The sequence below is a fragment of the Myotis yumanensis genome, unplaced genomic scaffold (assembly GCF_028538775.1).
Source record: "Myotis yumanensis isolate MYYU_CA2020_CCGP unplaced genomic scaffold, mMyoYum1.0.hap1 SCAF_7, whole genome shotgun sequence".
In the NCBI taxonomy this organism is placed as follows: Eukaryota; Metazoa; Chordata; class Mammalia; order Chiroptera; family Vespertilionidae; genus Myotis; species Myotis yumanensis.
This window is the reverse complement of record NW_027223758.1, coordinates 33,366,241-33,383,893: the sequence shown is the minus strand read 5'-3', so window position 1 is coordinate 33,383,893 and position 17,653 is coordinate 33,366,241. Positions and strand designations below refer to the sequence as shown.

General features: G+C 50.2%; 1 protein-coding gene and 1 pseudogene across 3 annotated transcripts in view; one reads left to right on the top strand and one right to left on the bottom strand.

Moving 5' to 3' along the window:
* Positions 1–14,566, bottom strand: part of HM13 (histocompatibility minor 13) — a 38,951-nt gene extending 24,385 nt beyond the window's left edge. Inside the window, exons 1-2 of one of the 3 annotated variants that reach the window (XR_011472123.1) lie at positions 14,281–14,566; positions 4,604–4,702 (exon numbers count right to left, since the gene is read on the bottom strand). Coding sequence is in view for 2 of the 3 variants with exons in the window: in XM_070420097.1 (XP_070276198.1) it covers positions 4,604–4,702; positions 14,281–14,508 (327 nt within the window). In the remaining variant the exon portion in view is untranslated. The remainder of the gene's footprint in view (positions 1–4,603; positions 4,703–14,280) is intronic. The other 2 variants (XM_070420097.1, XM_070420098.1) reach the window with 2 other exon arrangements.
* On the top strand, positions 7,969–10,605 carry LOC139014271 (small ribosomal subunit protein uS15m-like; annotated as a pseudogene).
* Positions 14,567–17,653: the final 3,087 nt, after the last annotated feature.

The following is a 17,653-nucleotide window of genomic DNA, read 5'->3' as shown; positions in this document are numbered from 1 at the left end:
GAGAGGACCACCAGATGCACCTCCAACGGAGCCTGTGGGTTGGCACTTGGTGGCCCCAATACCTGGAGACAGGCAACATTAGGGTTGTGTCTAGAGTCCTGCAGAGGAATCGTGGGGGAGGGAATCTGAGGTTCAGAGTCCCAAGAAAGCCATCTGGACCTAAGGAGGTACCCTCCAGTTTCCTTCTCCACAGTCCTGAGACACTCGAACGAGTCACCTGCGCCCTGCCCCACTCTCTATATCACACCCCCAGACAACTCCTCCATGGTGATGCCGGAGTCATGGCAGCCAGCGCTGACAGCTGCTTCTTGGTCTTATGTTGTTAGTGTAACTGAGAAGCATTCTCTCTCATAGTGCTCTGAAGCCAACGGTCACATGCTGTTCATTCTAGACTACGGGAAGGCTCTGCCATGTTCTGCCCCATTCACGGCATCGTCTTCTGAATTTGTTACTGGGAAGGTCTCTAACTGGGAGGCAATAATGGGCTGTCGGGTGGGCCCCAGGGACACGGGGCTCTCCCAAGTGGGGCTGTTCTGGAATCTGTTTAAACCCGCCCATCTGATCATGCTGCTCCCTGCTTACAGCTCTCAGCAGCAGCTTCCCTCTGCTCTCACAGCTCAAGGCCTCCATCCTCACCGTGGCCTCAGGCCCTCATGGTGACCACCGCGGACTTCTCTGCTCCAGCCCACACCACGCCCGCTCTTGCTCTACATGCTGCCTGGATGCGCTCCTCCTGTCACCTAGGCTAACACTACTCACCATTCTGCTCTCAGCTCAGAGCAGCTTTCCTTGACATGGCGAGGAAATTCCTCATTAATTCAGCTCATGTTTACTGCCTACTACATGCAGGGCATCATGCTAACCACTGGGATTCAGCGAGGAATAAGGCAGAAAAGTCCCTGCTTCATGGAGTTCATATGCCAGTGAAGGAGAAAGATGCTCAAGAGAAACCAATGTGCACTATAACAGGTGGTGCTGGGAGCCAAGAAGAAAAGCTAGCAGGGCAATCAGGTGAAGAAAGAAGTGGGGAGAAGTGGTATTTAGACAGGTGGCCAGAGAAAGCCCCCCTAACAGGATGACACCCACTTCTTTTGGGATAGAACCTTTAATGAAGGGAACAGCTGTGAGGATATTTGGGGAAAGAGCATTCGAGGTAGAAGGAAGGATGAGTGGAAAGGTCCTGAGGTGGGTACATGCTTATGTGTGCAGGGAATACTAGTGAGGGCCTGAGTCTGGAGCTGAGAGAGCAAGGGGAGATTGTCAGGGGATGAGGCTGGGAGGCAGGAGGAGACAGACTGTGCAGGGCTGTGAAAAGGCTGTGGATTCATCTGGGTGAGACAGGCTGGAGTTGGAGGGCTATGACGTGAGGGCCTGGGAGGATCCCTCTGCTGCTGTGGGAGAGACAGTGAGGAGGGCACTGCATAATCCCGTGGAGGGAGGATGGTGCCCTGGGCTGAGATGGAGGGAAGTGAGCAGTGGTCAGATGCAGATGTGTTCTGGAGTTGCAGATGCAGGATGTGCCGAGGGGCTGGTTATGAGGCTGAGAAGCAGGGAGCAAGATGGCTCCCGGGGGTTTTGGCTCAGGGGCGATGTGTATGGAGGCGCTGCTGTCTAATAGGGAGGGTCTGGGCAGGATGGTTCTGAGCTTCCCTGGTGCTACAGACCTCACCTCCACAGCTCTTCCCAGGACTAACCTCCCATTTACCCATGTGATCACTTAATAAGTGTCTGTCTCCACCATGTGACAAGAAACTCCTTGAGGGCAGGGATGGGTTGAAGGTTTTTCTCACCCTGGTGTCCCCAGCACCTAGCACAGGGCCTGGTGTATAGCAGGCGCTCAATCAATGTTTACAGAATGAGTGGGTGGACGGGCAAATCAGTGGCCTACATTGTGATCGCTACGAGAAAAAGACCTATGAACACAGACACGTGGATTGTGCTTTACTTGACGATGTGGTGTACCTCTCACATTGAAATATGTTCTGTCAATGGAGGCCCTTGGGGAAATTTCTCTCTGGCTGCACCTTTGAGCTTCTGGTTGGCCTGACTGTGTGGACTAGGAATTGTGCAACAGGTCTCGTTTCTTTGTGCCCTGGCTGCCAGAAAGTTTAATTTTCATGAGCTGCCTCAGAGCAATCAGTTTTGGATGAGATGGGATCAAGTAAATTGTATGATTTGAGAAATGTTATAAACTCCAGTGCCCCACTCAGAGGAGGAAAGGGGCAGCGAGACAGTCACTGTTAAAGAGACCAACCAACCAGCTGTCAGTCTGGAGCTTGGGAGGAGGCTGGTGGCTGTGTCCAGGCAGCCGCCTTTCAGAAATGTCAACGTGGACGTTGAGACATGGGGAAGAGGTGTACTGTGTCCTCGGGCACAAGGCAGGCTGGGGCTTACCTGTCAGGAGAGGAGGGCAGGCCAAGCAACGAGCAACGGCACCCAGTGCCTTAAATAGAAATGTGCATACCTCCGCTGCCAGAAGTCCCTTCCTGGGGAATCTGGCCTAAGGAAGGAATCCTAAGTATTAAAAATGTTAGAAGGTCTGGAGGCAAGGGCCTGGATGTGTGTTCCTGGAACTTAGCACAACAGAGACTTGAGAAATACCTGCTAAAAGCGAAGTCAGAGGCAATGGGCTAAATGTACACGGAACCCCAGAGAGATCTCAAAAGTACCGGGAAAGCAAAAGGAAACAGAGGGAGATGTATTGCACAACTCTGTTTATGGAAACTAGACAGACCCTCATCAATACACACTGATGCACCAACACCATAGTTTTTACAAGGAGACACACATCTAAGGACACAAATCAAACCATCAGAGCAGGTACCTCTGGCAGAAAGAGAAATGGAGGTGGGAAATGGAGGTGGGCACCAGGGGTATGGGGGGTGGAGGGATGGGGTGGGGCGGGGAACAAGGAGGGGGGCCTGGCATGGATTGATGCTGTTGCACTATGAACCAAAGCATTTGGTAAATGCTTCACCTGAGGTCCAGGAAAAAACAAAGAAATACAAAAATGGATGAATACCTATGGCTACTTGACTCACTCTTATTTATTGGGAAGAGTAAAAATCCAAATGATTTTTTTCTGTTTAAAGTGAGGGGGATGATATAAATCAACCATGGTGGATAGGCTTGGGGGGACATTCTAAAACCATTAAAAAGAGTAGTTCTGATCCAACAATGCGGGAGCAATGGACCAGGAAACAGGCATTAGCAATTCCATTTTACTGGTAAAAACAAAGAATCTGGCTGCTACCCAATGCAGGCGAGGATACAGGGAAGCAGCACACTTGGGACTGTGAGAGGGAATGTAAAAATGGTGCAATCTCTTTGGGTGGATGTGGCACTATCTGTCCCAATGACAAACAGAGATGCTATCTGACCTGGTAATCCTACTGCAGATACACTTGTCAATACACGCACGTGCCAATATACGTGCATGAAGGTGTCCCGGCAGCACTGCAGTGACACCCAGCACTCAGCGCCCCTCAGGACACACCCATAAAACAGAACCACAAGCCGCTGTCACAAAGAATGAGGTAGATTCAGTTGTCTTGATACAAAAATATCTCCATGATAAAAATCATATTATGTTTGAAATATATTTGTTTTTAAATTTTAACATAAATGTAGATCTATACAATCTTTTATGTAAAGATTCGTAAGAAATTATATTGAGGAGAGGATTATGGCTCATTTACACCTTCTCTTAGATTGAAAAAGGTTTTTAACCATAGACATGGTATTTTGAAATTGTAAATTAAAGGTTGTCCTTGAGGAATTTTCACTGATCAGGAAAAAACTGCTTGTGTGTGATGTATTATTAAAAAATATGCTTATCAGAAGCCTGAAAGGAGACAGGCTAAAATGTCAAAGGGGATTACATTTGTGTGTTTCTCTTGATAATTTTCCCTTCCTTTTCTTTAAGTTTCCTTTTTATATTTCTTTTATAATTAGAAAATAAGATACATTATATTAAATAGAGTTTAAGGAGAGTTTGCAGTAACATGAGAAAATGCTTATGATGTTATTAATGGGAAGTGAAAAAAGCAGCTACGAAACTGAAGACACCACATGGTCACAGTCACGGCAAAACCACGCACGGGAGAAACAGTGGAAGGACACACCTCCAAAGGGGCTCTGTGACTGCCTCTGGAAGAGGGGTTTGGGATGACTGCTGTTTTTTCCTTTTTACTTTTCTGTGTTTTCCAGGTTTTCAACACTGAGCCTGCGTAACTTTTATTAGGAAAATAAACCTCGATAAATTAAAAAAAAAAAAAAAAAAGCAATTAGTATGGTAGAGGTATGTCTGAGACACAAGCTATACCCCAGCCCAACATAAATAGTACCATGAAACCAGACGGGTATCATGCAAAAAACCCAAAAAGCTCCACGCGGAAAAGAAGTCAAGATTGGTGGGATACTGTCCCAAACACCAACAGTGGCTGCATCTCTGGGAAGTGGCTCTAGGGGTGAATTTTAAGGATTTTTTTCCTGCTCTTTATTTTCTATAAATGAACATGCATGTCTCCTGGGATGGAAAAAGTAAAACGAAAGAAAATAAAGTTATTGAAGCCAAATGACACAACAGGTGGCAAAGACTTACTTTGAAAAAGAGGTAGAGGCCCAGGAGCGTGCAGCTGGCGATGATGGGGAAGCGGGCGGCGTCCCGGCTGGTGATGGTCTCGGGCATGTCCGAGGCGTTCTAGAGGAGAGAGCAGAGGGGCCCACTGAGCAGGGGTGTGGTTCTGGCCTCCTAGGGCTGGACACTGGTGAGGATCTGATGCCCCAGGAGCTCATTAACCTCCTTCCCCCGCTCTGCCCCAGATCACTTAGGTGCTGCAGGAGCCCATGTCTTCTTAACTCCAGGCTTTGTTAATGCTGTTCCCTCTGCCAGGGGAGCTGCCCAGCCACTCTGGGGCAAGATGCTCTGATCCCACTCTTCTGCCATTGAGGAAATCTGGACCCTGACAGGGAAAGCCCAGGGAGGACCCCGTGCACAGGTGGCTTATCTGGGAGAAGATCCATGGCAGAGGCAGTCACTAGGTATGTAGTAACTGAACAAGAACAAGAACAAAAAACAAAAACTTTGGAAACTGGTGACAGCAGAGTTGTCCTAGAACTCATGAGAACGATTTCCAGTTTTCTTAGGGATTAGCTAAGAGGTAAATATGATCCATCTCTTATCCAGTAGGTAGTGAATACTGAGTGGAAAGAAACCAACAACCCACAAAACTGACAATGGCTGGACCCACACATGGGAAGGCACCAATAGTGAGAAGCATCTTTTGTGTGTGCGTGTGTGTGTGAGATAATCCTCACTGGAGGATATTTTCCCATTGATTATTCTTAGAGAGAATGGAAGGGAGGGGGAGAGCCAGAGAGAAACATGGATGTGAGAGAGACATAGATTGGTTGCTTCCTGCTTGAGCCCTGAGTGGGGAAGGAGCCTGCAACCGAGTTACGTGCCCTTGACCGAATCGAACCCAGGACCCTTCAGTCTGTGAGCTGATGCTCTATGCACTGAGCCAAACTGGCCGGGACGAGAAGCCAATCTTGACAACACTTAAAACTTAAGAAATTTGGGAAAACCGAATCTGGTAAGAGTGAAAGCCGCAACTAAATTTACAATGGCAGATGCCGTAGTTGGCAGGAATGTGATCTGGGTAAAGAGCTGACAGAGGATAAATGTTTACATGAAAAAGAACTCAATGCAATAAAAATAATTTTAGTGTTATAAATATGGAAAAATTGGAAATGGAGTAATAGTGCAACACAGGAATTAAACAGCTTTATAGATTTCATACCAAAAGGCTCTCTAATGAAAACTCATCAATAGTAGAATATTAAACACGCAAAGTGAGACGCATTAGGAATCATGATGCTCTCCAGGCCCTCTGCTGGGCAAAACCCTCAGTCTTCAAGGACCCAGCAAGTGTCACTGCCAGGAAGCGTTTCCAGATTCCCCCACCGGGATAAGCCTGCTTCACACGGCAACTCTCCCTGCACTTTATGCCTAATTCTATTTTACAGTGAAGCTACCGAAAGTCCTAGCAACACCAGATTAGACTTCTGCTCATGCCAAAGAGAAGTTCTCTCCACAAGAGCCACAGACTCATCAGGGTGCCTGATTCCACCATCACGTCCATCCTGTGAATAAGGCACCAGCATCCCTAAGAGAAGGGATCATGTTCAGCTGCAGTCTCATTAATATTTTGGCTCAAAGCTGCCTCTTAAAAACCAACAGGACAAAACAAGCTAAGGGGGAAGCTGCCTGGAGAGGTAGATTTGGCCCAGGGAGCCCTCACGCATCACGATGGAAGGTTGCAGAAGGCAAAGGGGATGGGGGCATAGAGCAGGAAGCCCATGAAACGATCACTCGGAGATGGAGGGGTGGTGAACTGGGACGCTTACATGCCACTCATTTGTGTACAAACTGGTCCAGCCTCTGGGGGAGGGCCACTCGGCAGGTTTGTCAAATTGTAACCTACACACGCTCAAGATACAAAGAGAGGATCCACCGATGAGGAACTACAAATGGTTCTCAATCGCAGGAAAAATGTTCACCTTTACTCTTTTTTCTTTTTCTTTTTTTAAATCCTCACCTGAGGATATTTTTCCATTGATTTTTAAAGTGAGAGTGGAAGAGAGAGGGAAAGAGAGAGAAACATCAATGTGAGAGAAACACATTGACTGGTTGGGGAGGAGCCTGCAACCTAGGTATGTGCCCTTGACTGGAATCTAACCTGGGACCCTTCAGTCCACAGGCTGACACTCTATCCACTGAGCTAAACTGGCGAGGGCCATCTTCACTCTTAATAAGAGAAGCTCAAATTACAGTACACTGAGATTCCATTTTTTCATCATCAGAATGGCAAAATCCACGTTTGATAATACACTGAGTTGGTGAGACTACAGGGAAAACAGGCTGACCCACACCGCTGACAGGTCTTCCCGTAGAGAGCACATTGGCCAATAGCTGCCAAAAGCACAAATGCACATACCCTTTGACCAAGCAATTCTACTCTGGGAATTTTTCCTAGTTATAATTCATGCATGTGCAAAATGATGCATATGAAGTATAGCCAAGGTATTCATTGCTCTCTTAATGGCTTGCTGGGTGACTGAGACCAACCACTTCTAAAAGGGGCAAGGGGCTTAAACCAAATGATATGGGATGTGTAAGAGCCTGGCAAACTGTGAAGTGCTGTGAACACGAGGAGCTGCGATTATCAGGGAGGCCCCCTTCATCCAACCCCCACATAGGCACGGCTGAGAGCCCAGGCACAGGGCTGGAAGGAAGAAGCCTCCCTCTGGAGCCCCCAGAGGCATCTGTGGGAGTCACTCTCTGGCAGCCTTGCTGGGAGGTGGCGGTGGTGTGTGTGTGTGTGTGTGTGAGAGCAACACTGGCACTGAGAGGCAGAGTGATCTTCCCTCCCTCTTCTCTCTCAGCCCTTGGTTTCTGCTTTTGGCAGGAGTGTGCCGGGGGACTTGGCCAAGTTCCTCACCCGCTCTGTGTACCTCCACAGATTGTTTCCTGTGTAGCAGTAGTGTGAGCACACACTCAGAACCCCCCCCCCCCCCCCGCCCCAAACTAGCTCCTGACCTCAGAGTTCACAGGCAAGTCGGCCAAGACCTTGGCAGTAAACAGAATATCACCATACACTGTGACACGTGACAAAATAAGACACGTACGCTGGTCTGATGCATGGCACGCATGCCAAATAGCTGAGAGAGCTCTGATGTCAGAAAGCCGTCTGCTTCCTGCTGCCTCCCCAGCTGTGGGACCTTGGGAGTTACTCTCTCAGAGCCTCCACTTCCTCAGCTGTGGTGTGACTTGTCAGGAGACTAGGATTTTTGCACTGGAAGCATTCAGTGCTGTGCCTTGAGCACGTCGCTCGAGCTGTCTAAGCGACGTGCATTACTACATACAAGGGGATCGTGAGAAAGCAAACAGGACACTGCGTCTGCATGGCAGTAGGGGCGTATCAGAAGTGGCTGGAGCAGGTGCCACTTAAGCAGGACCTTGAAGCCAAGCACATGGTGTGAAAGTATCCAGGGGACTCTGGCTTCACCTACCAATGTTAGGGCTCATTTCCACATATTCCTTTCATTTCAGCCCAGTAGCCTGGGCGGGAAGAGGCTTCATATTATTTGGTGACAAACCAACGTTGAACAGATGCTCCACCATACAAAGGAATTAGGTCTCCTCCGTGGGTGACTGTTATAAATAACCCATGCCGTAATGCTGAGTCAAAATGGGAGACTTGAAATTTGACCGACAGTAACAGTAATAAGGATAACATTTACTGAGAGCTTCCTAGGGGCCAAGCACTGTTCTAGGCATTTTACGTGACTTCATCCTTACAAAAACCCTACAAAGCAAGTACGCTTAGTAGCTCCATTTTACAGATGAGGAAACTGAGGCTCAGAGAGGTGCAATAACTTGCTTTGAGGTCATACAGCTGGCGAGCAGCAGAGCCAGGATTCACACTGCGGCCACTGGTTCCAGAGCCCAAATGCTTGGCTATTACTCCCTAGGCACCCTCTACCTTTCCTATCTAGAAATTTCTGCTGGGAAGTTGTGACAAGATGCTCAGGAAGCCTGAGAGCTTTCTGAGGAACAGATCCTGGCAACGGAACAGTTAAACATCATAGTTACAAAAATACTAAGTGCTGTTAGGATTCTCTCCTAATTCAATTTGGATTTTTTTAGAGCAGACACTCGTATGCGAATGCAATAGCTCCTGACACACGAAACATAATTAGAGAGAGGGGAGGGGGGGAGCTGACACAAGTGGCAGGCATAAATTTAGCTTCCAGTGACATTCTGGATGTTCCGTTATCAGGGCGGAAGCAAAAGCAGTGAGGAAAGACAGATGCCCGGCTTCCAGCCATTGGTTCAGCTCAGGCTCTGGGATACAGCTGCCAGCCAGGCCCTAGAAACGCTCTGGAACCCATGGACCATTCTGTGACCGCTGTTCCAGCTGAAGACTGAGGGTCTTCTCTCCTCCTTACAACGTCCACTCACTCATCCGGCCACAATTCTGCTTCCTAAGCATTTCCTGAACTAACCCCGCACCCCAACCCTTTGCCTCCCACCACCTCACCAGCCTCTTTCCTTTCTCCCTCCTGCCTATTACTGCCCGGCCAGGAGCGCGTTCTGAAGCTTAGACCTGACTGTAGCACAGACCTGCGCAAACATCTCCGCCAACGGACTACTAGGCGGTCATTCATTACACAGGAAGCCAGGGACTGGTGGCAGGTGTCTAACCTGGTATCACCCCTTTGGTGGACAATCTGGTAAAGTTAAAACACGTTGCCTCTGACCCAGAAAATCCATTTCAAGGAGTTTATCCTACAGATACACTGACAAGTGTGAAATGACTGTACGAGTCAGATTTCAGCCTGGCCTGTAACAGCAGAGGGCTGACACACCTCAACAAACCGCGGAGGACTCTAAGCCAAGGTCCTCACACTTAACACACATCAGATTCACCAGGACGGCTTGTGAAAACAGCCTGCTGGGCCCACCGGCGTTTCTCATTCAGAACTTGCAGTTCTCAGCCCATGTAACCCGGTCTGCACGGCGAAGGCCACGGCGCAGCTGCCCGCTGGGGTCAGAAGCCACCATGCTGAGGGCGCGTGGAGGGTGCTAGTTCCGTTCGGCCCCAGGCCCCCTGCCCTTGGGCTGCTGGGTGGAGGGTGCACCTGGCTTCCATCTGACCCGGGGTCCTCCCCTCCCCTCCCCCTCCCCAAGGTCTTGTCCTCCAGTTATCCAGGAACTAGTCCGACCCAGCCAAGAAGATGCCCCACCCCTTCCACGCTGCTCAAAGATTACCAGGACGTTCTGGAATTGAGCAGGCTGCTGTCGAGAAAAGACTCTTCTTTTTGGAAAAGGTGAACCGGAAGGAGAAGCTAAAAATCAAGCAACAGCAACAATAAAAATCACACACACACAAAAATCAAGTAAGAACAATGGATGAACAAGGTTGTGGCAAACCCTGAGGACACCAGCACCCTGAAGGCCCTAAGTGTTGCCTTGACAGTCAAGATCCGAAATTATGAAGAGCTTGTGTAGAAACACGGAAGGGACACAGCCCTCAAGCGCTACCTGCTGACGAGCATTGCTCAGAGGAAAACGATGCTCAAAAACCTCCCTAAGACCAACTACAATGTCTTTGAGAAGACATGCAAGGAGCTGGGGATTGAGTCCGCCTTCCCCTCTGTACTGCCGAAAAGCCCACTGCAGCTGGGTGACCAAGAAGGCTCTGTGGCGTCGGCCTGCGGACTGAAAGGTCCCAGGTTCGATTCCGGTCAAGGGCATGTACCTGGGTTGCGGGCACATCCCCAGTAGATGTGCAGGAGGCAGCTGATGGATGTTTCTCTCTCATCAATGTTTCTAACTCTCTATCTCTCTCCCTTCCTCTCTGTAAAAAACCAATAAAATATATTAAAAAAAAAAAAAGAAGGCTCTGTGCAACTGGGTTTACCAGAAGGTTTAAAAGCTGAAGAAGCAACAAAGGGCTTTAAAAGCAGCAGCAGCCCGGAAACAAGGCCAGATGAACCCAAAGAGCTCTTCCAGAGTCAGTCAAGGAAAACCAATAAATTTTGTTCAAGTTAAAAAAAGAAAAGAATTTGCATTTCTCACAAATTCCCAGGTGGTGCTGAGTCATGCTTTTGGCGTGCAGGCAGGACCACCACTCCATAGGTACTGATGTATGTATATTCAATGAAAAAAAGAAAGGTGCGAAAAAGTGCATATGAAGTATAACAGTTATATAGCAAAAGTGAGGAAAAGCATGTTTATTTGTAAGGGCACAGAATCTCCTGGAAACAGGTAACGGGTCTGCTGCCGCTGGGGAGGGAACGCGGGCCCCTGGTGGGGGAGGAAGACTCACTGTGCACCCCTCTGTTCTTTTGGAATTCTATACCATGAGCGTGCATTACCCACCCTCCTTGCCGTAGGACAATGAGGCAGATCCATGAGTGCTGACATAGGAAAATGACCAAGACAATGTTAAAGAAAACACACACACACACACACACACACACACACCTAAGTTGCAGAGCATTATGCCCTATAAATCCTAATTTTTAGAAAAATAAATTTACATATGGATATATACACGGGCACACACATATGTTTGTATAAACACAGAAAAACGTTCTGGAAGGTTACACACCAAACAGCCAACTGGCTTACTTCCAAGGAGTGGTATTGAGAAGGCTTTTCCTTTCATTTCTGCATGGTTTGAATTTTCCCCCAAGAGCAACTGTGCAGTACTTTTGTAACCATAAAGATTAACTATTGCATCGTCTTCAGGAGCCAGTACCTCAGAAAGCCTGTGGCTCCCTAAGCATCTTCTTGTCCCCCATCCAAGCCCCTGTACTGGGCTCACGTCACACTACTCCCCGCCTCCCCTGTGGTCCCAGGCCTCCCTCTCTTCCTGTACCTCCTGCTGAATTCTTACCCTCCACGCAAAGACAGCTGCTATCAACTCTAGGAGGCACATCAGCCTTCAGTTTAGTTGGCTGGTCGCACATCTGTTTCTCTTTGGTGACTGACACTGTGAGGGCAGGGCCTGGCCTTCTTCGTTCCGGCACCACTGGTACCCAGCCCAGGGCCTTGCACAGCGCAGGAGCCCAGTCCAGTTGGCTGAGGGGCTCCTCGGAGTGACAGGCTCGGCGCCTTTGAAGGAATCTGCTGTGCAGCTACTGCTGGGCCTGGGATCTGCTCTTTTCTGGGAACACAGGTCTCTGACAGGGATGGGCACCCATGCCTACTTCTTCCTAACACCCTCCTGGACGCCCCACTTCCTTCTCCTCCTCATTTCACTAATTTGCCTGTTACGGACAAGTTGGTCTCAGGGAGAATTCTGTCCTCACATGCCCTCTCTCAGCTGGCTTTGGGGTTTAACACTGATGAGAAATCAAAACTCTTGAGCCCCCATATTGACTTTCCTCTCTCCCTGCCAAATGACTGGGGTAGCATGACTCAGGGCAGAAAAAGGAAGTCATTTGGCCAGCCCTTTCCCTAGGCCAAAATGCCACTTGGGTATCATTTAGGGGCACCTCCATGGGATTCTATATTTAGGGGCACCTGTGTATCAAGGAGAGGGCCCCCGACGAGGACCAGCAGCACCCGGTTCTGTCACTATTTGGCAGAGTGATCTTGAGAAGCCATTTCTTTGACCCTCAGCTTCTTTCTCCGTACAATGGGATAATAAAACTGGCCCTGCTCGCCACACTCGGTTGCTGGGAGAATAAAGGAGGGTGAAGGCCTGGTAAACTTTAGAATATCCTAGTGGTGCAAGGCTACTAAGTAAGGATCGGGCCCTTTAGACTTCATGCACTGTCTTCCAACCCCTGCTGTCCCACAGATGCTGGGGGAGGTATGTGAGGCGCCAGTGGATCTAAAGCTCTCTTCTATCCAGACCCTCTCTCCAGCCACCCCATCTTCTAAACTGCTCCGCACCCCTACTTACCTGGTTTCCTCATTCCTAGAATGTCTTCTCAGCACAAAATCGCCCTACCCTGCCCTGCCCCAGGGGTCCCCAGCTTTCTCCTCAAACCCTGAGCACTACCTGTAATGCAGTCACAGAACTCGTCATTCCTCCCTCGTCCAGACACCTAAACGCCCTGGTCACAGGGCTCAGAACCACTCATCTCTGTAGCATCCCCACACCCTAGACAATGGTGCAAGTTCAGGGAATTTTGTTGCCTGAAGGGTGTTTTCTGAAGAGATTAGTGATCCCTATGCAGAGAAGCTGCCAAGAATTGCTCAGTTTTGGGAGCCCCTCAGATGAACTGCCCAGCGTACACATGCTGCCCCTCACCTCCTAGGTCCTGGTCTATTTCAGAACCTCTCCCTGCACCGAAGTGTCTGCCGGAAAGGTATTGTTAGGGGGGCTGACGGCCACCTGAACGCTGCTTAAAAGGGGCAGCGCAGAAAGGTAAATGGGACCAACTTCCTGCCTATTCCCCTCGGCATCTGACCACAGAGAGAACCAGCGGCGGGGCCCTTGCATCCTGGGGAAGAAAGGTGGCAGCTTCCGCCACTGCTCCAGTTGGGTAACGTTTCAAGAAGGCGGCGTGAGCAGTTTCAAAAGTGGCAGTTGCTCTGTGGGCCTGCCCGCTTGGGGTAAGGCAGCTTCCGCTCAGGTTCAACTTTAGGTCTGGGTGGGGAGGAGCAGCAGGAGCTGCAGAGCAGGAGGCTGGGGAGGACGGGATTGGGTACCATGGGCTAGAGAGGGCTTAATTTAGGGAAGGGTGGGGCAGGAAGAGGAGAGGTGGAAGGTGCTGGGTTCTCGCTGGTATCCGATGGGACAGGGGCTGAGGAAAGCCAGGGATGTGGTCTGGCCAGTCTCACCCGGGATGCCAACAGCAGCTCAGTTTCTGAGCAGGTAGGCCATTTGGTGGAGGGACTGTCGTGGGTGCATAAAGAGAAAGGCTACTTTGAGGTAGGGTCAGGGCCTGGGGTGGGAACAGGGTTTAGGCTCAGGTAAGACAAGGTTAGCTGGTTGTCAGGGAGAGGAAGCCAGTCAAATAAGGTGTCTACGCCTGGTTAAAAAGGGGGCACCAAGTTGCCGGCTACTGAGGGGCCTGCCGACTGAAACTGGTTCCAGAAAGTGATGTGAAAAACTGTAAGCTGGGGCCATCCTCCTAGGTTTTTAAAATTACTATTATTATTATTATTATTATTACTATTATTTTTGAGGCAGGGACCAGGGCCTGATCTGGGGATTGTGGGAGCGCACACTACAGGCCATGGATTCCAGTTAGACAGGTCCGAGTCCAGGGCTGGGCCTGGACGCGAGACAATGCCCATGCCCTGGGCTGGGGTGTGGCAGGGCTCCCGACAGAGGGATGACACCACCTGGACCACTCAGGAGTCCTCAGGACCAGCGCCCCACCAGGGGCAGAGCGGGCTGGTGCGGAGCCGGGACGGGGTGACGGTCTCAGGTGGGATGAACAGCCAGAGCAGAGGCTGGGCTGGGTCCAGTTGGCTCGGAACAATCAGTACCGGAATCAGAGTGAGGGTCGGCTGGCAGCGCTAGAACCCAGGCCCTATCCGGGGCAGGGCCAGTAGCCGGATCGCGGGTCGGGGCCCCGAGGGTGCAGCGCCCCAGGCCATCGCGGGAGGTGGGCCAGGGGTGGGGAGGGGTGGGGGTCAGGCGCTGGGAGGGGAGGTGTCTGTTTCTCCCATGGCGGGCGGGGCGGGCCCGTGTCAGCCGTCGCCCGGGTAGGGGTGGAAAGCACCGGTTTCGCCGCCGACCCTACCTTGCCGCGGGCGCAGCGCACGGAGCGCAGGGCGCCGAAGAAGATGGGCAGCAGCGCCATGAGCAGGAGGCTGCCGTAGGCCAGCGCGATGCCCTCGGGCGTGGAGGGCGGCCGCGTGGTGCCGTTGGCCGGGCTGCCAGCCTCGGCGCTGGCGTTATGCGGGTCACTGAGGGCTGAGTCCATAACGAAGCTGCGCTCAGGGTCCGATTCCAGTTCCGGCCGCTGCATCAGGAGATGGGCACTGCGGGGAAAGCCACGTTCCCCTAAAGAAACAGGAAGTGACGTGCCTCCCGCGCCGCCAGGGCCGCGCACGCGTGCACGTCTCTGCGCCCGAGCGCCCTCTAGCGGAGGCGGAGGGCCCGGCGGCCGGTTGCTAAGCAACTTGCTAGATGCGATCAAGAAAGGATCACGAGACCCCGGCGGTGGGCGTCCCTTCTGAGAGAGACCAGAGTATCCTATTCTCAGTCGCAGTGGACTTCCTCAGTCGACCAGACTGTCCCAAAGATCCCAATCCTCATAACTAAGAATTCATTTACTCACGCATGCATTCATCCAATATTCCATTGTTCCTTCACTCCTTAAGTATTTGAATAGCCCATTATATGCCAGGCACTGTCATAGGCTCTGAGGACACTGAGAAGGAATAATGTTAGGGGAAAAAATAGAATACTGGGGACTCGCTATAGTTATAAGAAATATTAATCATGCTTCTGTTAACCGTGATGGCCTTGTTCTGATTAAAGAAAGGACCTTCTAACCTGACTGGGATTTGTACGCCCCGCAACCTGGGAGTCAACTTTAGACCTGGCAGTCAACCTTGGACCTGGGAACCGACTTGGAACATGGTCCCTTCTCATTCAAGAACTACCTAATATCACGGAAGGAATACCGACCTTGTTGCCCAAACAATGGAGTCCCACCCCAGCCCAAATTGCATACTTCCCCAAGCATGTAATCCCTACTTCCCCATGTAATCTTTGCCCTTCTTCTCAATATAAGCAGCTGGCTTATGGAAGGTTGCAGAGTAGGTTTTTGTGGATGACCCGCTGCTCTCTCATACCGCTGGCATTATTGGAATAAACGTTCATATATGATTCAACCCTGTCTCTGCTTAATTGGCTCAAGTAGTGACAGGCAGCCCGGACCCACTGGTTGTCCAGTTTCAATAATACAGGCAAATGTCTGTCCCTGCCCTCATTAAGCTTGCATTCTTAGTTTGGTGGAATGGGTGGTGGTGGTGTTGGGAAAACAATATATAACATGAACAAAATAAAATATGAAGTCTATAAGATGCTAGTGTTTAGTTATATGTTACATAGCATGTTAATGGAGATAAGTAATTTAGAGAAGCCTCCCTCTCTGGGAACCCACTACACTTCTGTATATGGCTTGGGCCAGGGTGGTTCTAGACAGTTCCACAGGGTGAAGTTCAGGTGGCTGTCTGTGTAGATGAGCAGCCCTGTGGGGCTCCCAGGGTGTGTGTGGTCAGGGATGAGGAGCGGGTGTGGGTAGGAGTGACCTGGACTTGGCTGCAGGCCCATGCTGTCTGGGGCTCCTGGCTATGTTACTGCTGCCCTAGTTAAGAGCTGGAGAAAGTGTGTCAGACAAACTGGAGAAAGCTGCAACCTGCAGGCACCTAGCACTGGCGAAACTTTGAGCCAAGCAGTGGAGAAGAAAGCCTGCTTTCCAGAACCCAGGAAATGAGCCATCTAGAACCAGGAGGGGAAGATCCATTCTCCTCCAGGGCCTTTTAGTATACTCTACTGAAAAGGTTTATCGTGCCAGCTGGCAAAGGAGAATTTTTTTTTTTTACTGTAAGAGGACATTTATTTGGTAAATTACATGGGTAAAAGTAATTCCTAGAAGAAGCCGATAACCCGAATGGTGAGCTGAGGTATTTTCCGGGGGTTGTGTCTCGCAACACCAAAGAATGAGCTCCGTGGACCAGAAGACTTAAGCAAAAGTGTGGAAATTTATTACAAGCTGATTGAGACTCCCCTCGAGGGGAGGGGGGCCCCCAGTAATGGGCTGTCTGTTAAAGCCTTGTAGCCCAGGGGTGTATATTTGCTACAAGCCTGTTTCTGTATCCATGTCATCACCTGATTGATTCTCTCATTGTTCTTGCCCAGCAACGGACCCAAACTTTCCCTGTTTCTGTGTGTTCTTTCTCTGTCCCTATGCTGAACTTTCCCTGTTTCTATGTGTTCTTTCTCTGTCCCTAAGCTGAACTTATCTCTGTTTCTATGTGTTCTTTCTCTGTCCCTAAGCTGAACTTTCTCTGTTTCTATGCATTCGTACACCTTATTGTTGCAGGCCCTCCCTCGGTTTCCCTGGCCTCCCGCTTTGAGTCCAGAAACATTTTGTTATTCCTGCTTGGTTGGTTTCTGTGATTAGGCTGCTCAAAAGGCAGTGTCTTCCCCGGCTTATGTCCCACCTGCCTTTGTTTTCCACTGGACCCCTGCCCTGCCTGCCTGCGTTTCAAGTTAACCCTCTCAAAATGGGCTTAGGAAATGAGTTATGGAGGCAAAGGAAGGGCCCTTGGAGCTTGGGAGAGAGGAAGCTAAAGGTGATGTGAGTGGGGGAAGGGAGGAGGGGGGAGGGGAGGGGAGAGGGAAAGGCCGGGCAGGCCTGCTCCTGGGAGGGAGGGAGAGCACCCAAAGGAGAAATCTTTACGAGGCTCAGCTCCATTATCACAGAGCTGGCAAAAAAATGGGTTTAAAGCTGAGAGGCAATGAATTGATAGACGGCACGGATGGTGTAAAATCACACGGCTTGGTCCTAGCTTAGCAGGTGGTGAGGAGGGGCTGGAGCATGGGGTTCATGGTGAGGGGAGACAAAGGCAAGGAGTCAGACTATGGAAGTTTGAATAGAAGGTTGTTGCTGAGTACATTCCAGGCACTGTACTGATAACTTTATGGGTGTCTTCTCTGATCCCAATAATGCTAGTAAGAGATGATTGGTCCACTTTTATAGATGACTCAACTAAGCCTCACAGAGGTAAACTAGCTAGCCCAGGCCATACGGTCAGCAGTGGGAGAGGAGAGACTTAGTGGGAGAGGACTCAGGGCTGTAAGACTCCAAAGACTTTGCTCTTTCCAACATTCTAGCTACACAGAAGGCGAAGGAGTTTGGACCAGAGTAGCTTAGTTCTGGGCAAATGGTGTCAATAAGCTGGACATACCTTAGTGAGTGGGAGAAGGCAGTGTGCCTGATGAAATCACTCATCAATAATTCAGGCCACTGGGCCTCATGGCTCTGAGCCTCCTCATCTGAGAGCTTACAACCGGAAATCAGAGACACCCCCGCTTTACGCTAGGCCGAGCACTGGATTTAGTTTGGCCCAGAGCAGATCTGGCCATCTCCCTCTACACTC